The sequence below is a fragment of the Acomys minous genome (genome assembly GCF_964271855.1).
Source record: "Acomys minous genome assembly, chromosome: 5".
Lineage (NCBI taxonomy): Eukaryota > Metazoa > Chordata > Mammalia > Rodentia > Muridae > Acomys > Acomys minous.
The window spans coordinates 110,763,853-110,786,187 of NC_140494.1; the positions used below are offsets into that span (position 1 = coordinate 110,763,853).

At 43.9% G+C, this 22,335-nt stretch overlaps 1 protein-coding gene across 3 annotated transcripts; it reads right to left on the reverse strand.

The window, feature by feature from the left end:
• Positions 1-1,674: 1,674 nt before the first annotated feature.
• LAYN (layilin) lies at positions 1,675-21,587 on the reverse strand. Of its 3 annotated transcripts, XM_084784297.1 has the most exons (8): positions 21,331-21,587; positions 20,767-20,790; positions 18,405-18,702; positions 12,617-12,774; positions 9,363-9,398; positions 8,347-8,430; positions 5,707-5,806; positions 1,675-3,971 (listed from the first exon to the last, which is right to left on the reverse strand). In XM_084784297.1, exons 1-8 carry the CDS (start codon positions 21,413-21,415, stop codon positions 3,611-3,613), a joined length of 1,146 nt encoding a protein of 381 aa, XP_084640423.1. In that variant the 5' UTR covers positions 21,416-21,587; the 3' UTR covers positions 1,675-3,610. The 3 variants fall into 3 exon arrangements, with proteins under 3 accessions (XP_084640423.1, XP_084640424.1, XP_084640425.1); XM_084784298.1 differs by lacking the exon at positions 20,767-20,790; XM_084784299.1 differs by lacking the exon at positions 9,363-9,398.
• Positions 21,588-22,335: the final 748 nt, after the last annotated feature.

Genomic DNA, 22,335 nt, shown 5'->3' on the forward strand with positions numbered 1-22,335 from the left:
GGGCTTTAGGTCCATCTTCTCCCTTAAAAGGGGTTTCTTAAAATGGGCTAGAACTTCCAATATATCAAAATTTTAAGGGATATACACAAATCAACCCATAAGGTATACCAAGTATACTGTGTGTATGTGTGTATACAAGTTTATGTGTGCATGCAAGTGTACGTGAATAGAAACCAGCTCTTAAAGATGAATGTTTTCTCTTATTGATCTTCACATTGTTTATTTATTTATTGTTTGTTTATTCATTCATTTATTTAGAGACAAAGTCTCTGGCTGAGCCTAGAGCTGATTGCCGGTGAGCCCTTAGAATCAGACTCTGTCTCACAGTGATAGAATTACAGGGCTTTTCTAGGCCCTTCTTTTTCTATAGGTGTCTGTGATCTGAACGCGGGTCCTCATGTTTGTATAGCGAGCGCTTAACAAGCTGAACAGTCTTCCCAGACCCTATTATCCTCATTTTAGAGATGGAGAAACAGAGGCTTCAGTAAGGAAGCAGTTTGTTTAAGATGGCAGAGCTGGTAAGTGGCAGGAAGACGACTGGAGCCTGGACACCTTATTCCAGAGCCCACAATTTTAGCTACTTCATTTTTGGGTACTCTTCTATCCTCACATCACCCCCTTCCCACTATACATGTAGGAAGTTGACAAACTGAAGGTTAGGAGTGAGCAAATTTCTAAGGCATCTTAATACTGCCATCTAGTGGTATAAAAATTTAAAGCAGCTCCCATTTTCGGGCAGGGGTGGGGGGTGGGCGGCAAAGTCCTTAGTGTATTGGCTGTTTTATTTTTATTTTTTAAACTACTACTGTCAAGCAGTTATAAATTGTATTTGGAGTTGTGAAAACAGAGATTAACAGTACAGCACTAACTTTGAGCTCCTTAAGGTAGATTAAATTTTCTGATTGGAATATGTAAGTGCTAGACCTATATTCAAGTACCCACTCAGAAGGTTATTTTACATTTAATGAGTCCATATTTCTAGGACACTTTATAACTGGCCTTCTGGCCTTATGATATTTTGGGAGACTTGTTTCCCCCAATGTTCTTGATCTGATAACTCATTCTGGTCCCCTTTTCTGCTGTTCAGACTCAGGACTCACTGATAACTTGATCACTTAGTAAATGGAAACCATTTACTTGTGTCTTCAGTATAAAGAAACAAAGGTCTGTACAGAATAGGCTTCACCTCAGAGGGTGCAGTTCCCCTTACACTCATATTTGTATCTGTCTCAGTCACTATGCATGTCCTACTACAAGTTCAGAAGGCTGTCACATGCTAAATACAAGTTAGGAAAAATATGTTGAAATAAAGTAAATTTAGAGTTGAAAGACATCTTAATGTTTATTTATTCTAGATCACACAACTTATTTGCATTTCCAAAGGGAGGAAGGAAAAGAGTCTCTGGTTTTTGCTGGGTGGCTCGACATAGCTCCCTGCTGCCTGTAAGAACAGGCAAAGAGCAGAGAGACGGGCCAGAGCTTGGGGCTGGATGAAAGACTCTTAGATGCTGTCAGCCTGTGTGTTCAGCATGGACGGCATAGAGTAAGCATTGTGATCAAGAGTTATAGAACTGATGTTTGTAAACGGGTTTCCTTAGATAATTTGTAACAGAGAAGAGAGTGCAAGTACAGTGCAAAGAGCATCCTCGTCCCCAAGTCACAGGAGAGAAAAGGTGTCAACCTGGTGGCCCATTGTCTTTTATTACTTTGCCATTTGTTTTCTACAAAGACATTCCCAATGTCACAAAGGACATATCCTCAACGCGACATAAAAGACAGGAAATTAGCACTAATGCATTATTGCCGTTTAATCCTCAGACTTCAAGTTTGTCCTTTAGAGGAAAAGAGAGATCCATTTTAGAACCAAGCAGTGCTTTTAGCCATCTCCTCCTTTCTCTTCTCTGACCACAGCTGCATCTAGCTCTCTTTCACTTTCATTATCACCAGACTTCAGGTTTGCAGTCCAGTTATTTTAGATTGTCTAACTTGTTTTCATATAAGGCTTCCTTACTGTCAGCTTGCATCCTTTGACTGACACAGCAGGGATGTGGCGCCAGGTTTCTCTTACACCACAATATGAGGTCTATAATCTCAGTGCACTCCATTATTGACATTCTTCACATTGATCAGCTGACTGGGGTGGTGTTTGCCTGTTGCCTCACTTTTGTAATTAATGATCATTTGTGGGTGCGGCACTTCAGATCATGTAAATAATCCCATTGTGCATCAGAGTTTTAATTTATTCACATATTTTGTATCAGCATACACCCTTGTTTTTCTGTTTTACCTACTGAGTCACACTCTCTTGTTGATTTTACTTTTAATGATTTGATATTCAAATTATCCCACTTGTTCCAAAGGTGGGCCATTGTAGGTTGGCTTCTGTGATTTGCTGACTCCCAATCATTTGGGCTTGCTGGTTGGTGTAATGTTTCACAGACGACCCCTCTTATTCCTGATCTCTTTAAATATAAAAATTTTTTAACAACAGTGTGACTTATCAGTACAAATATTCAATGTGTACGGATCAACTGGGGCAATAAATATCATCATATCTGTATCATGACTCTGTCTGCTGACCTTGAGCTCCTTTCTTATAGTTATTCATGAATATGGATAGGCTATTGTGATGTGCAAGCTGCCACTGTTCCTGCAGAACAACAGACCTGTTAAGTCTACCTGGGTTTGGGTACTTTTCGTTAGTCAAGTAACTCATATTTCTTCTGCTCTGTCCTGGAGTTATCCACCTCAAGTGACACCACTGTTTTTTATTTCCACCAAACACAGTTTTCTCCCTTCTGGTGCCTGTGGCTGCCTTCTCTGAGAGTGAGAAGCCTGCCTCTCCTTATGCTTAGTATGTCTACTCCTTTTGCCAGCTCTGTACAGTTGGTCTCCTATGCTGCTGCCACCAGTCCCCAGGACAACACATACTGTCTGATCCCAGAGAACAAGAAGTCCTGAAGCAAACCCAGAGCTCATTCTTACTTTCTAGAGTATTTCTAAGTTGGAGTGTTCAAAGTTTAGATGTTGGGAGAATGAAGAAAAAAAAAGTTCCCCTGAGGCCACATGCAGAGGAAGAACTGGAGACTCAGACTGACTAACGTTCTGCTTCCTGCTTTTTATTGGCTTTTTTTTTTTCAGGGGTGGGGTTGGGTGCAGATATGGGAATTGTTGATGTGCAGCCTGGGACTTCCACACTTAGGCTATGAAAATATTCCACAGGTTTTTTTTTTGTTTTGTTTTTTTTGTTTTTTGTTTTTTTTTTTGGTGATTGCATGTGCTGCTGTATAGAGCCAGGAGAACAGAACCTTTATCCTGACCAGTGAGGGCACCAGCCTTTGACCACCAGTTATAAGCCACTGACTAATAGTTATTGAGAGTTTGCTGCTGTAGCCCCTGGGCAAGGTGCCTTCTCACAAGGCTGAGCTGTGTGAGGCTCTTAGGTAAGGGATGCAGTCAGAACTTGGGGACCCTGTAGGAACTTGTGATGCTCTGCTCTCCCCCGAGACCTGAGCTGAACATTTTCATAAGCTTCCTGAATATTTTTCTTGATAGATATAGGAGGCTTTTGCCTTTCTTTTTTCTTTTTTTGACAATCTTTTCATATGTCTTAGAAATATATTTCATTTTCTACCCACCCACTCTCCTTGCTCCTCCCCATTCTGTCAGGGGAGAATTCATAAATGTCATTGGTCACGAATCCACTCTCCATGCTTGCCAGAGTCACAAACCCACTTTCCGAAGGGTTCACAGCTATGTTGTCATAGTCACAAGACACGTCATCGGGCGTGGCTTCTCCAGAACACACCCTGAACGAGATGTTCTTCAGGTCTGGCCGGGGCTCAGCTAAATCAGCTTCACTTTGTTTTCTGATGACATTGTAAACATCTAGGTCGGGGCTGTTTTCTTGGTGAGGAGCGGGCCAAATGGTGTGTTGTTCCTTTGTGCTGGGGTCTGGCTGGTCTCGTTTTCTAGAAGAAGAGATCCAGGTTGAGTATTTGAGACCAGGGTACTGAGAATGTCCCTGTTCCTACTGAGTGGAGGAAGTGAGCTACAGCTGCAGGCTTTGTAGATTAGGTACGAGACACCCCAGAAACATGTCATGTTCATGGCGAGTCTATACTTACCTCTCACTGTCTTTAGCTTGGATTCCAAGATTCCCCAGAGAATGCAGACCCAGAAAGAGTAGGAAAAAATTACACTTAAAAACCCCAACCAACCAACCAAAACCCCAAAACTCATCTCTAAGCAAATTTAGCCATATTCTACATTGTAAGTATAGATAACAAACAAGAGTAGGGTTAGTAATGCCGAAAGAAATCATGTTCCCTTATCATATCAGTTATTAAAGTTGCTTCAAATTATTTTATGTTCATCTCTACTTCAAAAGTAAATTATGCTTACCACTAAATATCACTAATAAGGAAACTCAATTCATTTTGGGAAATATTTTTGCTAAACTGTGTAATAGTTCATTTGCTTCCTTTTTTCTATCAATACATTTTGTTTGCCACACTTAAGATATTGTTTAAGGGACTGGGGATATAGCTAAATGCTAATTGTCTAGCGTGTGGAAGGCCCTGTGTTGATCCCTAGGATAGTTTAAAAAATGAAGAAAGAAAGGAAGGAAGAAAAATGAAAGAAAAACAGAGAGAGAAAGAGCGAGAGAGAGAGAGAGAGAGAGAGAGAAGAGAAGAGGAGAGGAGAGGAGAGGATGTTTTGGGAAAAGAGCTGCAGTTCTCCAATCCTGGCAAAGAGATAAATACATTTAAAGGGGGAAACCAATTGCAGAGTAGGCCATTGAAAAAAAATGTATCTATAATTGTTTTAACAATTCTATTTTAAATTTAAGATAATTACTAAGAAAAATGATCATAGTAATGGCTGACACTTGAGTATTTATTATTGTTTGTTATGTGTATATTCATTGCTTTAATCCCATAATCTTTGAGGGGATTATTAAATGAAATAGCTTCTGTACTGGAAATTTACAAATGTGTTTCAAACTGCTCATCAAAGTGAGTCAAAAGCTAGACTCTAATTTTCTGCTGTGAAAATGAGAATGCTAGCCTTCTTGAATGTGTGCCATGATGATGGGGACAAAAGTGTCCTCAGAGCAGCTGTATGCACCTAAAATACATGAGCAAAAAGCGGCCTGTGCTACCTACCTTAGCGGCCTTGCAACAATACACTTTTAAAATGATTTAAGAGTCAATTGAAAAGAATTTGACTGATTCATTCTGAACAGAGTGGCTTTGTGTCAGATGCTTCCCAGAATCCTTTGGAACAGACAATTTTCATGTGGCCCGTTAGTCATTCTTTACTCAACAAACATTTTTGGAATGAGGACCTACATTTAGGAGACCACTTTGCTGGGTGATACGTGGGTGCACAGGAAGTGAATACCATTGTTTTACCTTCCACTTTGCTTTAAAATCTTACACACACACACACACACACACACACACACACACACACACACACACGAAAGGATGTTGGACTACAAGCTTAATCACAACTTGGTCCAAATGCTCAGCTAAGTGCTGCTTGTCTGGTGTGTGGACCTAGTGTACTGAGTCAGCCAGAATTTATTCTCAGTTCCGCAGTGGGCCTTCTCTTGGAGTTGTCATGGCTTTCAGTGGTGTCAACCCGGCAACATCTGAGTGCAGAGGGAGCAAAGGTCTGATTGATAAAGGTTCTACTTGCCTTCTACAGATCCAAACCCAACATACAGCTGAAGTGACCACAAGGAGGAGGAAAAGGGGAATGCTGGGGACTAGGATGTAGGCAAGATTCAAAGCAGCCTCTGAAAAGGAAAAAAAAAGAGAGCATATATTAGACCTGGTGGTCTCAATCTCTCTCCCACCTGCTGTGTATGAATATATAAAATATATAATAGATAAGTTAAAAAGCATAACCAATAGTGTTCCAAGAAGCACATCCTAGGGAAGAGATGCGGTTGCCCAGTTAGCAGAGTCCCTAGTTTCAACAAATGAGTATTTTCTACCTAACCTGTGAATCTAGGCGATAATGTAAACAAATTTAAAATTTGGAGCCTTGCCATTATTAGAAGATCATATTTGATAATTTTTTTATCAGAGTAAAAAGATCCTCTTTTCTCATGTACTACTTAGTAAAGCAGGGCTTGCTGGGGACAATGTGGATGTCACAGAAACTCCCAAGATTAGAGAGGGAAGAGGGGGTAAAAAACATTAAGCCAAAAGTCTCAGTGTTGTTTGCAGGATAGAGAAAGATGACATTCGCATAAAGTGGACTGTCAGACTTTCCTATCACATCTGACTAAGGCCCATGGCTTCAGCTAGACCCTTACGTGCTGCACACTCAGGGGGCTTCTTTTCTGGACTCTGTAGTATGCAAGACAGAAATGGATGTTGTTCCCTTCAGGGGCTGTGGGAAAAATCAAGAATTAGAGATTAATCCTTCTTCTTCCACTGATCCAAGGTTCCTGACCATCCAGAGGCCATCGCTGTCCCACTTTCTGTGAGGCTAGAAACTTGACAATCATCAAAACAACATACTCAGAAAATGGAGAAGCCATTAAATTAGAATCATAAGTGATAGAAATGCCACCTACTTTGGACAGCATTTTATTCTTCTTTAAAGTTTCTCATACATTGTTATCTACTGGATAATGAAGAAACTGACTGGCCTCTATCCCTGGTCTGTAGTAGGGAGGCTCTAAATCCTTGATATTTTCTAAGATATAGGATTGAATTTTTATTCATGAGCTTCTCAAACAGTACAGAGTTTATGGTGAGGAGATTTCTTATAATGGGGGCTGTTACACCAAGAAGACCCACCAAGTGATCACAGAGTGGGGCTTTGAGCTGGGTGGTACAGGATTCTCCCTTGGAGCTATACCACCTAACAGTGATCACCTCCATCCTGCTTAGGTGATGAAACCCAATAAAACCTCTGGACACCAAGTCCTAATGGAGGTCCCTGGGTGAGTGACGTATCAGTGTGTCAGGAGAGGTTTATTATTTACCTTTGAGAAGCTGAGAGCAAAATATCCAGAAGAGCAACTTAAAAGAGGAAATACTGACTTCAGCTCAGGGTTTCCTGATTGGCTTCATGAAGTCAGAACAGAGCATCATGGAGACAAGCAATTGTAGAGGAGGTGGCGGCTATGCACATCATACTGAGCAGGAAGCCGAGAAAAAGGAACATACCAGGCACCATGTATGTATTCAAAGGTATGCTCCCTGTGACCTACTTCCTCCAGCTAGGCCCCACACCCTAAAGTTTCCATAATCTTCCATCTAGCACTACCACTTGGGCACCAAACACTCAATACATGAGCATTCAGAACATGCTTCATAGTCAAACCCTAACAAAGAAGTTGGTAGTCCTGACTCCACCAGAAGATGGTACATAGGTCCCATCTGAAACCCTTCTAGATCCTGGCCTGGCTGTGTCTTTATTTGGTTGTTCTTAGCATGGGTCCTGTATAATAAGATGCCCAGACACTGTATTCCTAAATTCTGTGAGTTCCAGTGAGTTACTGAACATGATAGGGCTGATAGACACTACTGGATGGGTGGCCAGTTGAACATCAATGTAGGTGGTGGTCTGAAGACATCAACACTTGTGTTTGATGTCTGTATAGTGTGAGAGTTGTGGAATGTACCTTTAAGCTGTGTGTGTGTGTGGTGGTGGTGGTGGTGAGGATTGTATAGGCTCTCCATGTCAGAACTGAATTGCAGTAAAACATTACATTTCATTTTATGGACCTGATAATGCTGCCAGCTAGGTATGAAAAAAACACCAAATGATTAAACTGAAGCACAGAGAAAAAAAATTTCAGGTTGCCCAGTGACAAAAACCCCAGATTTCCCTCTTGGAACTTAGGGTAAGAGTGAAGTCAAATGTTCATAAGTACTTCAGTTTATCACCCCAGCTATCTTTTACCATTGATAATGCAGCCTTTTTAGATGCTATCTTTCCTATTTCCTCAGTTTGGTTCACAGATGAATATTGACCCCAGTATATATCATGGCTTGGTTTATTTCACTCTTGTTTTTCTATTCCATTCTCCATCCCTTATCATATCCCACTTCCCATGGTCAGGAAAGTCCCCAGGTCTTTGCCTTTACAGGGACAGGCAGGACCTTTTCCCTCCTCCTAGTCTTCATTTCTCAGCAGTCCTAGGATAGCACCCACTGCACCATTCACTGATGAAACCTGCCATGTAGTACAGCGTTTGCAGTGTCCTAGGTGCTCTGCCTAGTTCCATTAGTAAGGAGCTGTATGAAGAAGGAAGTAGGAAGTGTAGCCATAGGCACTTTCTAGTCAAAGGAGTCCATCATCTACTTCCCCTAGTACCTCTGCTTTCTTTAAAGGTTCCCGTGGTGTCTTCCTTCTGTGTTTCTTCTGGAAGTACGGGGGTTGCTGGCTCAGTTGCTTCACCTGGGAGAGAGACATGGACTTGAGAACTTGAGGAAAGGTGCTATAGTATACCTATAGTACAAAACAATAGTAATTTGACCAATGCCATTTATAATTAGAACAAAGTACCAAGTGTTGAATTTGTTGCATTAGATTTGTCTTCATTATGTGTGTGTGCTTGTGTGTATGTTTTCCTGTGTTCATGTGTATGTGTGTTCAGGAGTGTGTATCTGTGTGTTGGCTGAGTGTTGGTTGATCTCAGTATCTTCTGCTACTGTTTCACACCTTGTGTTTTGAGACAGAGTCTCTCCGAACACAGAGCTTAAGATGTGGGTACACTGGCTAGGAAGTAAACCTGTCTCTGCCTCCCGAGCAATGGGGTCAGAGGTGCGTGTCACTGTGCCGAGCTCTTTGACATGGGTGGAGGAGATCTAACTCAGGTTCTCAGGCCTGCACAGTGAGTCTTTACCCACTGAGCCGTCTCCCCACACGTGTCTTCATACTTCTGTGAGACCTTTGCTGCCGATGACCAGGCACCAAAACAGCCAATGAGCATTTGCAGTTGGCCAACATAAAGGGCTGAAGAACCTAGGAAAAGGTGCAGTGACTCACTGCTAGGACCACAGATAATCAGGTGGGCTCATTTCTTGTGTCATTTGATTAAATTATTCCCTCATTGTTGGCAATGATGATAATAAGGGTGATGGTGGTAATAATAAGCATCCAAAACGGAACTATTACTTTTCAGTTTTGACAGACAAAGATAACAGTGGACAGAGTGAGACTGAGGAACAAGCTGTCATAGTTGGGTGTGACAGGCATCTGTCCAACTTGCCTGGGGAAACACCAGTGGTCTTCCTGCTGAATAATCTACTGTAAAGGCATGGCTCTAAATTTATAAAGGGGGCTGTGAAATGGCCCAAATCAATGCAAATTTCATATGACAGACTTACCCTCAGGCCCTATAGAGGGTGTTGTATTTGGTTTTTCTGCAACAGAAAAACAAAACAAAACAAGACAAGAACAATATTTACATTTTCCATTGTCTGAATGAAATCATCTAGAGTGTAGCATCTAATTCCAACAAACTATTTATTCTCACCATATTAATTATTGTTAACATATTGGAGGTAGGTTGCCCAAATCAAAGAATTAATTGCATGTGAATATTAGCCTTCCTTCAAGTTTACTTAGGTGTTTTTTAAGTATTTAAGAACTTGAATATATTCAGCTTTCCAAATGAAATAGAAAGCTCATATATTGATCTTTGTGTGCTGCCATACAATCTCTGCCTTGTTAGCATGGGCTGCTTGAGCTTCAGCACCCATCCCTGCTCCCCATCTACCGTGCTGGCTGGGGCTGTCTTTAGTGGTCCAAGGTATTTTATCAGTTTACACTGAGGACATTTCAGAGAGCAACAAACTCTTGGTCTGCAAGAAGGAGCAGTGGTTTAGGGCTTGCCCTGGTTCAAGGCAGAAACTGGTGATTAACCTTGAGCTATTTAAAATATTTCTAAGAGCTTCTAAGTCACACAGACTACTTATGTCAGATGGTTTAAATAAAAAAGATATAATCATGTTACTTAGTAAAGATAAAACAACAAAATATGGGAGCATGTAAGTCAGTTAAGAGTTTATATTCTGACTTCCTGTGATCCCCATATATGGTCACTGATGCTCTTAGCCATGAGCACAGCACATCAGAGCACGGTGGCCACAGCACAGCACATCTGTGCACAGTGGCCATGGACACAGCACATTAGTGCAATATTTCCATTATTCTCTTCACAGCATTTGGCACAACTCAGATGATTTCTGTCTTATTTCCATTCAATGTTCCTCTCTCTTTAGCACACATCTGGCTAGTCTGCCACCTGTTCTACATGGTCACATTCTCAAATCTAGTTTTAGACACACTCACTCACACAGTTTCTTCCTGTTTCCTAGTATTAGTATAGTGTTGTGACATCCTGTGGGAATGACAGAACTAATTTCTCCTTAATTCACTGAGGGGCTAGAAAAGTATGCTTGCAGGCTTTATGGCAGCCATGAAGTGAAAGGAACACACAGGCATATAAACACTCTGTATGTGAGGCAATCTGAACCTCAGAGGCTTTCAACAGACTTAAACTTTTTCTTGTTTTGAAATAATTTCAGATTTATAAAACTTTATAAAACTGTACAAAGAACCCAAACGTATCTTTTGCCATTTTGCCTACTTACTATTTGTATCTGTAAACACATATACACATATTTATATGCATATATGCACACACATAACTTTTCTTCAGAGAGTTGCTGACATGGCATGGGACCCCTTTACTCCTAATGACTTTGATCTTAAAAATAGAGTGCATGTTTAACCTGAAACCTGAAGGGTGAGAATGAGTTGCCTGGGAAAGAGGGAAATGTTTCAGGTTCAGGAAGTACCAGGTAAAAGCTTATAAGGAACTGCACTGAGTGCAAAGGTATTGGAATAGCGTGAGGAGAGCAGAGTATTGAGAGGGGAGGGTGGAAAATGAGGTATGAGTTTTCCTGAGGACCTTTTTCCTGTACGGTAAGCTGAATGAATTTATCTTCTGTGTGTATGGCTTCATACAGGGAAACGTCAGTTCTTCTCTGTGTGCCCACCTCCCTCTATAGGATCTCATCTGTATGTCCCGGGAGGCTGATCCCCAAAGACTGTTTCACGAGGGCATCCCTGTCCTTTGGCATCTTATTGGTCTTAGCCAATGGGAAGCAAAAGCAGGGAGTCAGAAGGCAGGGTCAGACAGAGGTCACGGCGCTCATTCCTCATGCTCATTTTCTTGTCAGTATGGTTTGTCAGCAGCTGTATTTCATGGTTCTGCTTCTGCTGGGAGATTTCTTATTCTGGTTTTGCTAAATTGATTTCTTTTAAGGCTTAGTGGTGGTAGAGCTTCCTGTAGTTGATAATCCCTTTATACTTTTTCATCTCCTGCTCCTGACCAACTCTTCTGCAAATAGCCCTTTATTATGCTCTCTTTATTAAGTCCTTATGTGTGCTATCTTTTTTATGCAAGAACTCAGTTAAACTAAATCAGGCAATAATAAAAGTGATGGGTAATTTGTGTCTTCTTAGAAGGGAACCACGTTTAAAAAAATAAAAGCATATCAGAGCAAATTTCAAAATCTCTCATTAAAAGCTGTTAAAGAAGTACAAACTTTTAAACCATAAAGTTGATAGAATTTAGTAAACAGAAGTGATGGAAAAGGGAAAGCCAGTGGGTAGCCAGTGCTTTCTGTTGCTGCGCTCAGAAGGCGACCTGTGAAGCTGGTCCAGGTCTCCTCAGCCTCTCTACTTAAGGCAACTGTATGCAGTGGGGAGAGACAGGACATGGAGAAGAGTTCATCTCAGGGTAGAATGGGTGAGGAAAAACATCTGCCAGCACGAAATTGTCACCAAAGTATAGTGTAGTTTAAACAGCTAAAAATGGGAGTAGTATTTAGTCCCCAGCTAAAATAGATACAACTCCTGTAGGGAAAGACTGTGGAATTGGGGCCAAGCAGTCAGCTTCAGAGAAGTGAGAAACTTCAGGGACAGATCAAGAATGAGTTTAAGATGAATTCTAATTTAATAAAGGAGTCTGGAAACTAAGCAGAGTGAGCCTATGGGTTTGCTGCCAGTTCCAACTGTTTGTAGATCTGGGAGCAAAAGCAAGTTAAATTTGCAAGGCAAATATACAGATGGAGATTGGCTGTGGACTTTTGAAGTTTGCCTGCTGTGTGAGACCGCCAGTGAAGCTGAGGTATTTTGTCACTTTCCTTTTCTGGTCATTAGTATGTTTCCTTACATTCCAAGAAATAATCTCATGTGGCTGATAGAGAACGTGCAGAAGTAACTGTCAGCTTATTCCAGGCTCCCACAGCCAACCATACACAGGATGGGTGAGAGTCTGTGCCTGTTCACAGCAGAAGCCTTTATTGGGTGTTCTCACAAGTCTTACTTTTTATCATAAGCAAACTAGATGCTTCCCTTTCTCATCCCTTCTTTTGTATCTGGTAGCCCCTCCTTTGCTGGAACTATTTCTCAGTGAGGAAGTGTCCTCACATTTCCATTTACAAGAATTCCCAAAGTTTAATGTTGCTGGCATTTGCAACAGGCTTTCTCAGTGCTCACAGTACAAATTCTCGGTACCAATAGCCGTTTTTGAAATGGGCGTGTGTGTGTGGGGGGGGAGATTTATTACCGTCAGCGTATTTGCAAATGAAGTTGTTCTTCATGTTGCACCGGTCATCATTCCACTGGAACATGTAGGAGCCCCCGATGCCGGGTGGTGCTGATGGCTGATGGTACATGACCACGCAGACCTCGCTGCCACAGGAAGGCTCATCCACATACCAGTTCCTGAAGGAAAAGCGTGGACAATGGAGACAAATGGGGAGACACACCCTAAGACTTCCATGCCATTTTTTCCCCCTTCATCAGGTTTCATTGAACCGTAAATGTCAGATTCTGCTTCAGAACATGATACAAGGAGGAGGATTTGAAGCACTGCCGACAAGTGGGGCACTTGCTGCTGATCCCGTGTGGCTGTCACAAGCAATCAGCTGACATTTGCCATAACCTCTTTGCAGGGAAGAATATATTATGTTCTTATGTCTGCAAAGTAATTATGAGGAACAGCCGCTAACACAGAGCTAGGCTGAAAGATCTTAACGCTCACCTTCTTTTTTTGGCTTCATGCTAGTTGGGCTTGGTTTCTGTTTTCTCAGAGACCGGACATACTGAGGAGAGGGATGACGTGTCTCACTCAAAGCTCGCTATGCTTCCATCTAGCTACTTTCCAACAGCTACCTCTGCCTCACCAGGCTCAGATGATGGGTGAGAAGATGAGGAATCTGAGGGAGAAATTCTAAAATATAGAGGCTTCCAGAGATGGAAAGGGGCTGGAGAAGGAGACAGGAAGACATCTTGGTCTTTTGTTCTTAAGTTATATGCACAGGATCAAGGGAATAAGTCCCTTTGCACACACTGTTAGGTATATTCTTTTTGCCTTTTTAGCTCTTCGAAAGGGTTCATAGTGGCTTTAGTTTTACCACCTAGTAGTTCCTGGAATTCAGCGAGGTTAAGTTTGTAAGCACTTACCTCACCCGCCAGTTGAAGTCTGTGCTTTGTAGTCTGCCTGAGTACCTGATATGCTTTTGCCCAGGGCTAGGGTCTTGCTCTGATTCCCAGACTATTTATCTAGATACTGTTGTTCTGCCTATGTCTTCTCAAGCCTCTCCTCAGCGTAGTTGGCTAAGAGATGTGTCTTCTGGTAGCACCACTGTGATTTGGTCCTGTTTTGTAGTCTGCCAAAAGGAAGCTCCTTTGTTGCGCATACAGTGTTGAATGAGTTTCTTGAACCACAGCAGAATTTACATTAAGACTCGGGATGTTACAGCTGAACATCTAGGGGCTATTTGTGGAAATTGGGCTTTGTGCCTCATCAGTGACCTATAACCCCCTAGCTTTATGGTTTTATGTTAATTTATGAGAGAGAGAGAGAGAGAGAGAGAGAGAGAGAGAGAGAGAGAGAGAGAGAGAAGAGAGAGAAGAGAGAGATTGACTGATTCCTGGAATAATATTTTTGGACTTGAGCCCATTTTCAGACTCATAACTCACAGATGAAGGGAGAGGCCAGATGCCAAGGAAGAAAATCTCGCCGTGCTGTGGCAGGTGGCTATGATAAGAATCTCCTCTGTTCTTTCTCCAGAAGGGCCTTTGGCTATTTAGCCAAATAACCATACACTTGCAAAAGGGGTATGTCTGCATAGTGCTAGAATTGTTAAGCATAGGGTATGAATGGGCACTGATGTCATTACAGCCACGCATCAGCATGGGAGCACACTGGGGTAAGGCATTTCTTCAGCCAGCTCACAGTGGGGCCTAACCAGTAGTCATTGGCGCAGTTCTAAGATATATGAACTGGCTCTAATTTTTCATCTGTTATTATGAGACAGAGTGCAGTGCAGCCCATTCAGTTGGGCCTTTAGCCAGCTAAGGCCAAACCTGAACTTGAAGCCCTGGTCTTGTAGCTCTACCTTTGGAACAGGAAGTATCATATTATAGGCCTTTGTGCCTCCATTATCCTATTTTTAAGGTTTGCTGGGGGTGGAAGCCAGGGCCTCTGTGTAGTGGTTGGTATAGTTCCACATTGGCTCCTTACGCTCTCACAGTGTAGAATGCCAAGCACAAGCCTCTGAGACTGCAGTTCCCCTCAGCACGGCATCTTATCTAGAAGCGAACAGCAGGAAGCAGTGGTGCCAAGGGCCTGAGAATGCAGAGTGGTGCCTCCCGTCGTATCTCTGGTTAGTTCACTTGTCTGACTTGCAAAACCCAGACAGATCCTAAAGGATTATATAAGAGGAGCATACACTCAACCCTGCAGTGCCCTAGTTGTGCCTGCTGTCCTGTATGTAGTAATATCTTTGCTAGAGAAGTATGCAGACCTGGTGACCACATTTAAGAGGCTCTGAAACAGCTTATATTTATTGGGAATGGACAACAGTCTTCATGTAAGGTTTTGTCTTGTTTTGATATTTTCCTTACACTCAGTCATATACCTAGATTTTCTATGAATTGTGAAGAAAATCACCCTGGCCCACTGGACAGCTGAATAGTGTGTCAGATGCAAGATGAATAGTGTGCCAGGTGAGCAAGAAAAAAAGGGGGTATAGTATATTGGAGACCTAGTAAGACTCACACATTCCAGAAGGTTGGAGAAAAACCCTATTAATATCCAGGACCCATCACTTCATTGGAATGTATAGATAGGTGTCCTGTGAACTGGAGAATGCCAGAACCTCCCTTTCAAATTAAACAGCAAACTGTATTATCATACAGTAATTGAAAGCAAGCATAGCACTTGGCAAGTCTCTCTGGATCCTACAGGTTTCACGTTTCTCACCCAAGAGTACCCCTGTGGTCTGCATGACAGATGGCCTGTTTTGAGTCAGATAAAGAGTGGATAGGGACTCTACAGCAGGTCTAGGCTTGGGCATTTCTCACAACTGTACCAAGGTCCTTCCTCAGCTCATACACTGTGTGTGGAAGAGCCCCTTGCGACTAGTTGATACAGTCAGCTCAAGCCTGGTTCACAGCTAAGTTTGCTAAGTGAAGCCAAACAAGCCAGAATGACACTGAGCTTTACTGCAGCTGGACCCAGGGGTGGCCTTAAAAGCCCATGGTAAAAGGGCAGCCTCCCACTGGCTAGAGCTTTAGTTAATATACCTCATTAGCTACTCTATATGGAAATAAAATTTCAAAACATATGAAACTGAGGGATGGGGGGGGGGAAACAGACACAAAGCTAAATAACAGGAATATAATAATGAGAATATAATAATGAGGACATAAGGGGGAGAAGGCGATGATTGGAGACAGTGGCCGTACAGCAATAAAGAAGTAAGTGTAAAGTCTGTGAAGTTTCTGTCACGTGATTTTTCTCACCAGAGAGCGTCCACCGCAGAATGGGCATTGAACAGCCAGGGAGACAAAAATGAGTGAGCCAAGTGATGCCAACCAGCTGTTCTCAGTCACATCGATAATAGCTCAGGAGATAAATATGAACAATAACTACGAAGGCTCTGCATGGGCTTAACAGTTTGGTGTGTACACAGCAAGACCAATCTGGCTGTGACTACGGAGAAGTATCTGGCCTTTAAGGCAACAGAGATTAACATTAAGACTGATGCTGACTCCAGCCAGAGAAGTTCACAGTGATCCCAGAGATGATCTGGCAATGCCAGTAGGTCAGCCACTGAAGCCACCAGAGGGTGGGGAGGCGGCTGAGGAGAGGATAATATAGCACTGGTAAGTAAGGAGACCAGCATAATAATCGGTGGTAAGTTAGCTACATTGGACCCTGAAAGGGACAGTTACTCACTGTGGTAGGAGTAGACACAATCTGGCCATTGCTTTTGCTTTTTCTGACTCAGGGTTTTAGTCAGATCCACTAACCAAGGGTGTAAATAGTATTTTATATATCAAAATAAGACCCTAAATACAGTCTCACCAGGCAAAAGACATATTTTATAGCAAAGAAGGCCCCCTATCATGGGAATTACTTATCAGATTACATATGACATCGTCCCAGAGCTGACAGCTTGATTCATGGATGAGCTTGCCGAAAATACAGCTGAAGCCTCAGCCTCAAGGTAATTGAACTTTGGAAAGGGATATCATCCCCCAAATAGCAGTGCACACTTTAAAGCAACAGGTTCCGTAACTCTGTATTTCCAAGAGTAATATTCATGGGTCTGGTGCCAAGGAATGAAGGCAGCAGCTCCTCCTCTGGGAACCATCGCCACCTAAGGAGTTTGGGCCTTTTGTTTCTGCAATGCTATGATTTGGGAGTTTGTAGGTACTTAGTTTCCAGCGGGGAGTACTTCTCCTAGGAGACATGGCATGAGTCTAACTGAGCCATAAACCATGGTTGCTACTTGGCTCTTGGGGGTCTCTATGTTCAGAGATCAGCAGAGGAGAGGAGATGTCAGTATCTCAGCAGGTTATTTGCATCAGGAGGAGGTGGTCAATGATGCACGTCATTAGTAGGAAGGATCTTCCAGGTTATGCACTTGGTAACTTCAATTTCGCATCTCGTTTTTTAAAGTGAACAAGAAAGTATGTTAACTGTAGGCTGAGAAGTGCGAGTTGGCTAGAGCCTCACATTCTTCAGAAACGATGGTCGGGTTATGTTACTAAGTCAGGCACTGAGACCAGCAGAAGGGCAGGTATGTCATGGGATAGTAAAGGTGTGATGTTAGTGAGGGTCAATTGTGGCTCTAAGACCATCTTCGGTGATAAGAAATACACTTCCTACTCTAAGTCTCCTCTTCCGAAATGTCTGCCAGGAAGAGAAGGCTGCACAAATCTCCTACAATTTATGTGGAGATCTGATAAGTGCAATCAGTAGACAGCGAGAGCTGGCATGCTGTCTTAACGTAACTGATAAACTATCTTATACTATCATTTAAAACATTTATTGACTCATTTTTATATGTATGGCTGTTTTTCTTGCTTACACGTCTGTGCACCATGTGCATGCAGTGCCTGCAGAGTTGAGAAGAGGGCGTAGAGTCCCCTGGAACTGGAGTTACAGATAGGTGTGAGCTGCTGTGTGTGTGTGCTGGGGACTAAACCTGGGCCTGCTGCAAGAGCAGCCAGTGCTCTTAACTGCTGAGGTATCTCTCCAGCTCAGATAAGTTATCTCTTAATCTTTATGCTTTTGATTGATAATGACTATATACTTTCCATATAGAGGTGTAGCCAATTTGGTCTCTCTGTTGTGAGCTCTCTGCTTAGGTCATGTGCCTTTTTGTCTTGGAGACTGTTGTAATTTATCATCTATGTACTTAAATTGACTTACAACCCTTTATCATACAAAGGTTAACTCTTTGGTAGAGTGTTTTCTCCTTTCCTATGTTTGTCTTGTAACAGTGATATTTTAACATGTTTTTCCATGTCCCTGTATCTTTTGGGAGGAGATGATGGCCAAGCCGTGGTACACACTGTGGGGTGTGACTGCATCTTGGTACTGTGAGTTTAGGAGTTTCCTACAAAACTGCAGCTTTCTTGAAGTCTCCATCCTTGGTCAGTCCATAGAGCAAGATACTGGTTCTGATTTCTTGCTCTCTATCACTATTCCCTGTGGTCTGGAGTACTGTCTTGGTCCCATATTTATGCACTGTCAGTTTCTCAATACAGTTTTAGCTCCAAGAGTCAGAGAGCCAGAACCACAGGCCTCAAGCATGGCATGCTATTGAAAAAAAAATTCTGCTGGGCTTCATCCACCTGAACAGGGCACTTTGGGTCCAATTCTAGGCTGAGTTTTCCACCTTTGCCACATTGCTCTCTGGTCAGTGGCCATTCTGGTGTTACTGCCGCCATGGCTCTGTCTGGACCTTCTCTTGAATCTGACACTATGGACCATTCTTGTCTCTTTTTCTGAGCTACGTCAAAGAGATCAGCCACTGTGGGATCCACACACTTACCTAAACTGTGATGTGCTTCCATCTGTCCAAGCATAAAGGTCCTGACAGGCTGTGTTGTTGCTCTGTTTCTCCTCCAACCTCCTGAGGCCAATCCAGAAATCACCATCTGATGCCAGGAGGTTCTCAATGAACTTTTCTATCAGTCTCTGCTCATCTTCTGTTTCGATGCTGGCGAGCTCTCCCCTATCCCTCCTGCAGGCTTCTTTGGCTTCCTCAAAATTCAGTCTTTGAAAAGCATCATGGAAGTAAATGACTTTATAGCAAGGCCTCCGTGTCCCTCCCCGGCAGACCAGCTGCCCTAGAGATTTAAAAAAAAAAAAAAAAGGCAACCTGTATCAGTACCCCATGAAAATATACCAGGGAAGATGTACTTAGAAACACCCAAATGAAGCTGTCTCTGGGCAGGAATTCTGAGTGTTCCTCCATGGACTGTTACCACTCAGGCTTTCTAGAGAAAATTAGTACTCTTTGCAACACCATGTTACAGTGTCTGATGTCTGTGTTGTGAGTGGGATCCATGTTTTTGCTCCAGTGCAGATTGAGGAGGATGTTTCTATATTTAAAAGAGTAGGTAAATATTTACAGCTTCACTTAATGCATACAAATCAGACATTCATGCCCTTAGTGAGTCTTGAGGAATTATGGGAGCATAGGACAAGTGTTGCTGTTAAGTGGTTGCTTCGGCGGAGAGGAGCATTCTGAAGCCAGCCATGGATCCCTCTATCCTGCAATCCTGTGTGTGCACTGGGACTCACTTGCTCATCTCTGGTGTAAGCAGAAGCTAAGAGCATCTGTGGGCTTTTCTGCTACTGATAGTCAGATCTGCTGCAGATAGTCAAGTAGACAATGGAGTTTACTGAACTTTTCCTTGTCCCTTTAGCTAGGGTCAAGGTATAATCATCTCCTTTAACCCTCATAACAGTCTTCCAAAGTCAAGACCATTTGTGCCTCACTTTATAAATGAAAACACTGAGGCTCAGAGAAATCGGTTTGCCACATAGCTATCAGAAGCATTGTCAGAGGCAGAATCCAGATCTGTTAATAAAGTCACACCACAATCACTGAACTGTCTTGATGGTTCCCCACTCCTTGGCAGGCACTGTCTAGGTTTGATTGGCACCTGAAGGACTGAAGAGTGTTTCAGAAAAATGGATGAGATTCCACTAAGCAGTAAGTAGCCAACTGTTTACTAGCACGGGCTGCCTTGGCTTGTGTCTGGATGACTGAAGTCTCGCTGCCTCTGAAGCCCAGCCATCCCTCTGTCAGTCAACACTTATTTGGTGAGTCCTCCTTGCCTGGTGTGCTACGTACTGACAGCATAGGCATGCCAGTTCCTAACCCACAGGAGCCCACAACATGCTCTGGTCCTGTGTGTACAAAATCAAACCCCAGATTTCAACAAGGAGACTAGTTCCTTCAATGAAAGAGGCAAACTGTGGGCTACAGGTATGACTTGCTGCTGTGGTGTAAGGCATAAATGGTTTTGACTTCAAAGCCTCTTGCCAGACTTTCTGGAATGTTCTAATTTCCCCAATATGTATTTCAGCTCTGTAGAGAGCCAGAAAACATTATTATGTCCAATAATTGTACAGCATACAGGCCAGAAGGCCACAGGCTGTGCTAACTGTGAAGGAACTATGCAAGATTCTCCCCCAAACCTCACACTTTGATAAATTCTCAATGAGCAAGCAGCCAGGAGCATCCTGTACCTCCTCCCTTGCAGAAGAAGCTGTTAGTGGTAAAAGGTTTCTAACAGAACAGGCTCCCAGAGGATGAGGAGTGCTCAGAAGCTGGCCTTCTCACCAGGAAGGTGTTCCAGAGAAAAGGACAAGGTGGGCAGTGGAGGAAGGCAAAGGGGCCCCAAGCCTCCCCAAACCTGGCACAGAGAAACGAGTTAGTTACTAGCAGTCCCACCTTTCCAGGGAGACTGCCAAGAGAAAGCTTAACACCTTGATAGAGTTTCCTGTATGGTCCATGCTGGCCGCACACATCCAGTGTATACTAGTGAGTGCCAGGGAGCACCAGAGCTGGAAAGGGGCCCGAGGACCCATCTGGTTCCCCTGGCTTCAGGAAGTGTCTTTCTTTTCTCATTTGCAGGAAGGGGAAGGGCAGGCAAGAGGTCTCCTGTCACCAAGTGTGGAGCCAAGCAGCCCTAACCCTCGCAGCTTCTCTGCTGAGCCCAGCCAGAACCCCATCCTGAAACCAAAGTTAGAGTCCTTAAATCAGACCCACAAGCTGGAATACAGTGGGCATTCCCATTCTCCATCCCTCTTGGCCGAAAGGAACCTGACAAAAAGATATAGCTATCCTTCCCCTAGACATGCAGACCCAGTAGAAGGAGAGAGAAGTCAGAGCACTGTACCTCCTCTGGGGTCCAAGTCCGAGGCTGCAGTGACACACAAGGAAGGAAGCAGAGAGTCATTCTTGGAGCCTGGGAGGGCTGGTCCCGCGCTAACTAGATTGTTTTCCCAATCTCCAATAGCTTCCAGGCCAGCCACCCTCCCCTCAGAGGAGAGTAACAGGTAGGGTTCTCACAGCCCTGCAGATCCACTGTCTCTACTAGGAGGGCTCATTAAGGAAGCTCGGTGCTCAAGGGCGCAGGTGGAGGGGCACTCACTGAAGCAAGTTTGCCCACTGCCTCACCCAAGTTACGTCTTCCCACTCACCCCTTGGTAACTCTGGGGAGAGAACAGATTTCTGGCATTGCTGGATACCCGGGGTGGCCCACAGAACTGGAGCAGGTTGTCTGTTTGCTCCCTAGAAGAGGAGAACTCAGAAGGGCTGATTGGGTCCGGGAGTGGATCTACGGATTGTCCCTCTACGCAAAGGGCTAGAGAAGGGGCGCAGTGGCTCTAAAGACAGCCCTCAACAGCTGGGATCTACTGGGCGCATCAACCCCAGGTGCTCGGGCAAGACGCACACTCACCACTCAGCAGGCGACCCCTCGAACCCCTCGGTTCTGCCAGCAGCACCGCTAACAACACAGCCTGCAGCGCTGCCCCCGGCTGCATGGCTCGATTCCAGTGTGTCCCGACACCCTGGGACTGAGGCAGAGAAGTGAGCAAACTGGCAGCTGCGTTCGGGCAACCGCAACCAAGGCAGCTGCATCTCCCAAGGACCCACAGACCCTGCACTGGGCGGTGTCCGGGAGGGCGCAGTCTGTTAGTTGGTTGTCCCTCCACCTCCTGGGACGTCATTGCAGAGAAGGCAGCCCCTAGAGCTGGCCCGCCCCTGACGACTAATGCTCCAGAAATTGCTAGCTCAGAGCGGGAGCAGGCACCGGAAAAGGCTGCTCTCCACAGACAGCAGCCCAGGGAGATCCTGAGTTTGCCTATGAGAGAGGGAAAAAACCCACTAGAGAGTCTCTAAACTCCGGGAAGCGGGTACTGGGCACTGTATCTTCAAACCATATCACATCTCACGCTGATCACTACACCCAGCTTGAATGGGCCAAAAGTAGCAAAACCCTTAAACTTCAGTAAATTTCAGACCCCAGCTGCTCCTGTGAAAGAAGTTGGGCGGCGAGGGGTGGGGGTGAGGGGTGGGGGAGGGGTGAGGTGGGGGGAGGGGGCGATTCTCTGGCAGGCAGTGTGTCTTTTGATTAGGGGCATTTCAGACTTGGCCTGAGGAGCTTCCGCAAAAGGAGAGAGAGCTGGGAGTTACTAAGCCGCCTCCACCAGAAGCTGGAGTGTTCCAGATCTCAGCCAGAAAGCTGAGGCTTCTTTGTCCTCTCCAGTACACTGATACTGTGAAGCATAGCAGAAACCACATCGGGCTTTTGGCCTACTGGATTTTGGTCCCAGTTTGCTTCCGTTCACTTTAGCTTTTCAGAAGAGCAGTCAGAAAAGCAGAGAGGAGGCTGGAGAGATGGCTCAGTGGTTAAGAGCTCTTGTTACTCTTGCATAGGACCTGGGTTCAGATGGCAGCTCCA

Coding starts and splice junctions, on each gene's coding strand:
- LAYN (XM_084784297.1), bottom strand. CDS start 21,415: ATGCAGCCGGGGGCAGCGCTGCAGGCTGTGTTGTTAGCGGTGCTGCTG. Junction 9,399..12,616: donor CATTTGCAAATACGCTGACG/GTAATAAATCTC, acceptor TTTCTGTTGCAG/AAAAACCAAATACAACACCC. Junction 8,431..9,362: donor ACCCTCTATAGGGCCTGAGG/GTAAGTCTGTCA, acceptor TCTCTCTCCCAG/GTGAAGCAACTGAGCCAGCA.